A 5,282-nucleotide genomic window follows, 5' to 3' on the forward strand; every position below is an offset into this window, starting at 1 on the left:
ATTAGGGGAGTGAAAACATGGTTGTGTTTTGTTGTACCTGGGGGGTAGGGGTATCACAATTGTTTGGAGGCATTGCCACTAGCCTAGTCTGTGTACGGATGCACTCTGCGGCCCAACAGCAAATCAGCTCCAAGTGATTCACATGCATAATAGAAAGATATAAACTGAGTGTACAAAACATTAGGAACACTTCCTCTTTTTGCCCTCAGAACAGCCTCAATTCGTCAGGGCATGGACTCTGTAAGGTGTAGCAAGCGTTCCACAGGGATGCTGGCCCATGTTGACTCCAATGCTTCCTACAGTTTGTGTCAAGTTGGCTGGATGTTTGTTTGGGTGATGGAACATTCTTGATACACACGGGAAACTGCTGAGCGTGAAAAACCAAGCAGTGTTGCAGATCTTGACACACTCAAACCGGTGCACCTTGCACCTACTACCATACCTCATTCAAAGGCGCTTAAATCTTTTGTCTTGCCCATTCACCCACTGAATGGCACACATACACAAACAATCCTTGTCTCAATTCTCTCAAGGCTAAAAAATCGTTCTTTAACCAGTCTCCTCCCCTTCATCTACACTGATTGAAGTGGATTTAACAAGTGACATCAATACGGGATCATAGCTTTCACCTGGATTCACCTGGTCAGTCTATGTCATAGAAAGAGCGGGGGTTCCTAATATTTTGTACACTCAGTATATGTGATCATACACAAATGTAAGCAAGGTTTGAAATTATTATGTTTTAGTCAAATATTATATCTGTTTGAGCTTCTTGGGGTCAATTTGCAGTCAACAAATGTTTCCGGCCCCCTGACCATCCGCTCAAGAAAGAATTGGCCAACGGCTGAATCTAGTTGATGATCCTTGGTCTAAACCCATTCAGGTCCCCTGTCGACGGCTATATTTCACTCCTGTCCCTGCCTCCGTCATTCTCAGTCTCTTCGTATCGTCTTCCTCTCACTCTCTTTCTACATACCGCTCAGGCGCTAATGGCTTCCGGTGGGGGCACTAAGAAGGCAACAGCCAATAAGGTGGCTGTATGCGCTGACACGGTACCTCTGGGTATCCTGGGATACGTGTATGTGATCTGGGAAGGATTAGTCTTCGTCTATGTGTGAGGGAGAGAGAGAGAAAGAGAGACAGAGACGAGAGAGAGAGAGAGAGAGAGAGAGAGAGAGAGAGAGACAGACAGACAGACAGAGAGAGAGACAGAGAGAGTTAGAGACAGAGAGAGAGAGAGAGACAGAGAGAGAGAGAGAGAGAGTCACTGGGTTTAGGGCTGAATATAGAGAGAGACTGTGAATGGGCAGTGGAGGTTTTGTGTTAAAGTATGGCTAAGACACTAAACTATATTATGTGGTACTACCATAGAGTTACCATAAAACTGGACACAGACAACGGTCATATGACACTTGAACAGATAAGAGAGTGGACAAACTGTGAAGTCAATACAGTCGTATAATGCCTGAAACGTATGATTTAGGAAAGCTGTCTGCATACCTGGGTATCATAACTTGTTAGTGACCAAGGTAGTATAGAAAGGGCACTTACTTGCATCGGAGTGGACGGGGGGAGTGGAGGGGATGAAGGTGGGGAAGAAGAAGGAACGGAGTGAGCGATGGTCAGAGGAGTGGAGGGGTGAACGTTGGGTAGGGAGGTTCTCACAGCTCCCCACACTGCTGTTGATCTTCAGGTGCTGAGGCTTGGACTTCTTCTGCTTCACTCTGAAACACACACACACACAGCAGAATGGTTATACTACCATTAGACTGTTATGAATGGTTATAAACTACAGTTAAAGAGTTCATACTGCAAGTATACGGTTAGAAAACAGTTATAGACTTCTATTATACAGTTAAATGTCCGGTATATTTATAGCTCTTATACAATAGATATACTGTTATTAAATGATACACATATTTGTAAATACTAATAATATATTATACCGTTAAAATGCTCTTATAATACAATTTCTTATACAACTTATAAAGTACAGTTATAAAACCATAGCCATTAGTTGAAAGATACAGTAGAACATGGCAATGGTTATCCAGAGTAAAAAAAAGTCATATTTTACTTTGAAAATGGGGAAAATCAAACAACTTGAGACATCTCAGATATCCTGAGAAATTATATCACTATAAGGGTAATAGTGTTAAACTTTCGACATGAATCGTCACTCTCCCTGAAGCCTAAGCCTCCCCCACAGAAATGCCAGGGGGAAGAGGCAGTTAGGTAATACCTAGTACACAACCCACCAATTAACCCTAAGGCCTGACAGACAACAACAACAACAACAACAACAGCAAACATGGCTGCCACCCAATGGGAGTGACTCATCGAGAGAGAGAGAGAGAGAGAGAGAGAGAGAGAGAGAGAGAGAGAGAGAGAGAGAGTACACCGAGAGAGACAAAGACAGAGGGGATGGATGGCTCTTCAAGACACAGGCTGTAAAACTAGGCTAGGTATGGGCTCTGCCACCTAACCAGTCCATAATTGGTTTACACACCCCCAGAGTGGCCCAGAGCAGTGGCCCTTCAGCCTCTTTCAAGCCTCACTGAGGGGTGCTTGTGTCACCCATCAAAAACGAGACAGGAACACTCATCACACACGTATCACTCAGTTCCCCTTGACACTGCTAATGATGAGCCTGCAGTGGCACCTGGGGGACTGGGGTGGAGGTGGGGGGCAGATATAAAGAGTGAGAGAGGGACAGGGTATGTAAGTGGGATGCAGAGAGAGAGAGAGAGTATACAAGAGGGATACAGGGAGAGAGAGAGAGAGAGAGAGAGAGAGAGAGAGAGAGAGAGAGAGAGAGAGAGAGAGGGATGCAGAGAGAGAGAGAGTATACAAGAGGGATGCCGGGTGAGAGAGAGAGTATACAAGAGGGATACAGGGAGAGAGATAGAGAGAGAGAGAGAGAGTATACAAGAGGGATGCCGGGTGAGAGAGAGAGTATACAAGAGGGATACAGGGAGAGAGAGAGAGAGAGAGAGAGAGAGGGATGAGAGAGTATACAAGAGGGATGCCGGGTGAGAGAGAGAGTATACAAGAGGGATGCACAAGGGGATGAGAGAGAGAGTATACAAGAGGGATGCCGGGTGAGAGAGAGAGTATACAAGAGGGATGCAGGGAGAGAGAGAGAGAGAGTATACAAGAGGGATGCCGGGAGAGAGAGAGAGTATACAAGAGGGATACAGGGAGAGAGAGATGAGAGAGAGAGAGAGAGAGAGAGAGAGAGAGAGAGAGAGAGAGAGAGAGAGAGAGAGAGAGTACAAGAGGGATGCCGGGAGAGAGAGAGAGTATACAAGAGGGATGCAAGAGGGATACAGGGGAGAGAGAGAGAGAGAGAGAGAGAGAGAGAGAGAGAGTATACAAGAGGGATGCCGGGAGAGAGAGAGAGAGAGAGAGAGAGAGAGAGAGAGAGTATACAAGAGGGATGCAAGAGGATGCCGGGTGAGAGAGAGAGTATACAAGAGGGATGCCGGGTGAGAGAGAGAGTATACAAGAGGGATGCCGGGTGAGAGAGAGAGTATACAAGAGGGATGCCGGGTGAGAGAGAGAGTATACAAGAGGGATGCCGGGAGAGAGAGAGAGTATACAAGAGGGATGCCGGGTGAGAGAGAGAGAGTATACAAGAGGGATGCCGGGAGAGAGAGAGAGGATGAGGGAAAGAGAGAGTATACAAGAGGGATGCAGGGAAAGAGATACAAGAGGATGCCGGGTGAGAGAGAGAGTATACAAGAGGGATGCCGGGTGAGAGAGAGAGAGAGAGAGAGAGAGAGAGAGTATACAAGAGGGATGCAGGGAGAGAGAGAGAGTATACAAGAGGGATGCAGGGAGAGAGAGGGTGAGAGAGAGAGAGAGAGTATACAAGAGGGATGCAGGGAGAGAGAGGGTGAGAGAGAGAGAGAGAGTATACAAGAGGGGTGCAGAGAGAGAGGTGATGAGGGGCAGAGAGAGAGAGGAAACAAAAGAGTGAGGAAGTACCGTAGTGGGAGACAGACAGAGATGGACAGGCGGAGTGAGACTGCTCATTTGGACTGCTGTCGGTTTCTGGTTGGTATTAAAGCCTGCAAGACTTTTCCTCAATCACTGACACACAAGTCACACAATTAGACCTTTTTAAGCAGTCCTTCGACACATCATCACAATCACTCTCCTGCAATAAGGAAGCTCCCTGCAGGTTATCCCTTTCTCACTCAAGCCTTGTTTGGCAATAACGCTAAAACCACATTATGCCATTCAAATCTAATTTGGCCCATTCATCTCTCCTTGTGTCTATAGATGAACCTCCAGTGATGGATAGATTATTTGCAGAGGGGGAAAGAGGTAGAGAGAGACATCGAGAGTGGATGGGGGAGGACAGGTGTCAAGTAAGATGTGAATAATTGTACCCTGTTGCTCAGATCAGCGGCATGGCAATCTGTTCAGTCATTGTGTCACTACTATGTGGAATACGAAGCACATGCTACTGTACCATTCCATCATACTGCCAGGCATGGAAGTCTTTGAGGGGAGCCCAACAAAACAAATCCATGAAATGGATTCCTTACACATGGTGGGTGGCCCATAAGTATACCCTAGCTAGCGCAATAAGCATACTACTACTGGTAAGTATGCCATCATACTGTCAACCATGGTAGTCTGTGGTGGAATTAACATTTGCGGGAGTTCCAATGTCCATGTTATGGATTCCATACTAGCATAAGTAGCACACTACAGTACATTGTATTATGTTATGGATAATGGGACACAAGCAATTAACAATAATATAGAAGAAAAATTTGGTGGGTTATTATATTTGTCCAATTTCACACATACAAGTGTGTATTAATACGCACGTGTGAATTGGAAATGTGTTTTTTTGCATATCCCAACTCCTACTGAGATGATCTCGGAGAGTGGGGTCTCAGCTAGGGTCTGTTCCTTACCTTATTACTTGTACTTTCAAATCAAATCAAAGTTTATTTGTCACGTGCGCCAAATACAACAGTGAAATGCTTACTTACTAACCAATAGTGCAAAGAAGGTATTAGGTGAACAATAGGTAAGTAAAGAAATAAAACAACAGTAAAAAGACTGAAAAACAGTAGCGAGGCTATATACAGTAGAGAGGCTATAAAAGTAGCGAGGCTACATACAGACACCGGTTAGTCAGGCTGATTGAGGTAGTATGTACATATAGATGTGGTTAAAGTTACTATGATGAACAGAAAGAGCAGTAGCCTAAAAGAGGGGTTGGCGGGTGGTGGGACACAATGCAGATAGTCCGGTTAGCC

At 45.4% G+C, this 5,282-nt stretch overlaps 1 protein-coding gene across 1 annotated transcript in view; it reads right to left on the reverse strand.

Moving 5' to 3' along the window:
• Positions 1-297: 297 nt before the first annotated feature.
• LOC112249536 (kinase suppressor of Ras 2-like) overlaps positions 298-5,282 on the reverse strand; it is a 73,566-nt gene continuing 68,581 nt past the window's right edge. Inside the window, exons 6-7 of the mRNA XM_024419342.2 lie at positions 1,552-1,724; positions 298-1,108 (exon numbers count right to left, since the gene is read on the reverse strand). Of these exons, the coding sequence (XP_024275110.2) occupies positions 1,098-1,108; positions 1,552-1,724 (184 nt within the window). The 3' untranslated portion in view covers positions 298-1,097. The remainder of the gene's footprint in view (positions 1,109-1,551; positions 1,725-5,282) is intronic.

The sequence above is a fragment of the Oncorhynchus tshawytscha genome, linkage group LG04 (genome assembly GCF_018296145.1).
Source record: "Oncorhynchus tshawytscha isolate Ot180627B linkage group LG04, Otsh_v2.0, whole genome shotgun sequence".
Taxonomy (NCBI): domain Eukaryota; kingdom Metazoa; phylum Chordata; class Actinopteri; order Salmoniformes; family Salmonidae; genus Oncorhynchus; species Oncorhynchus tshawytscha.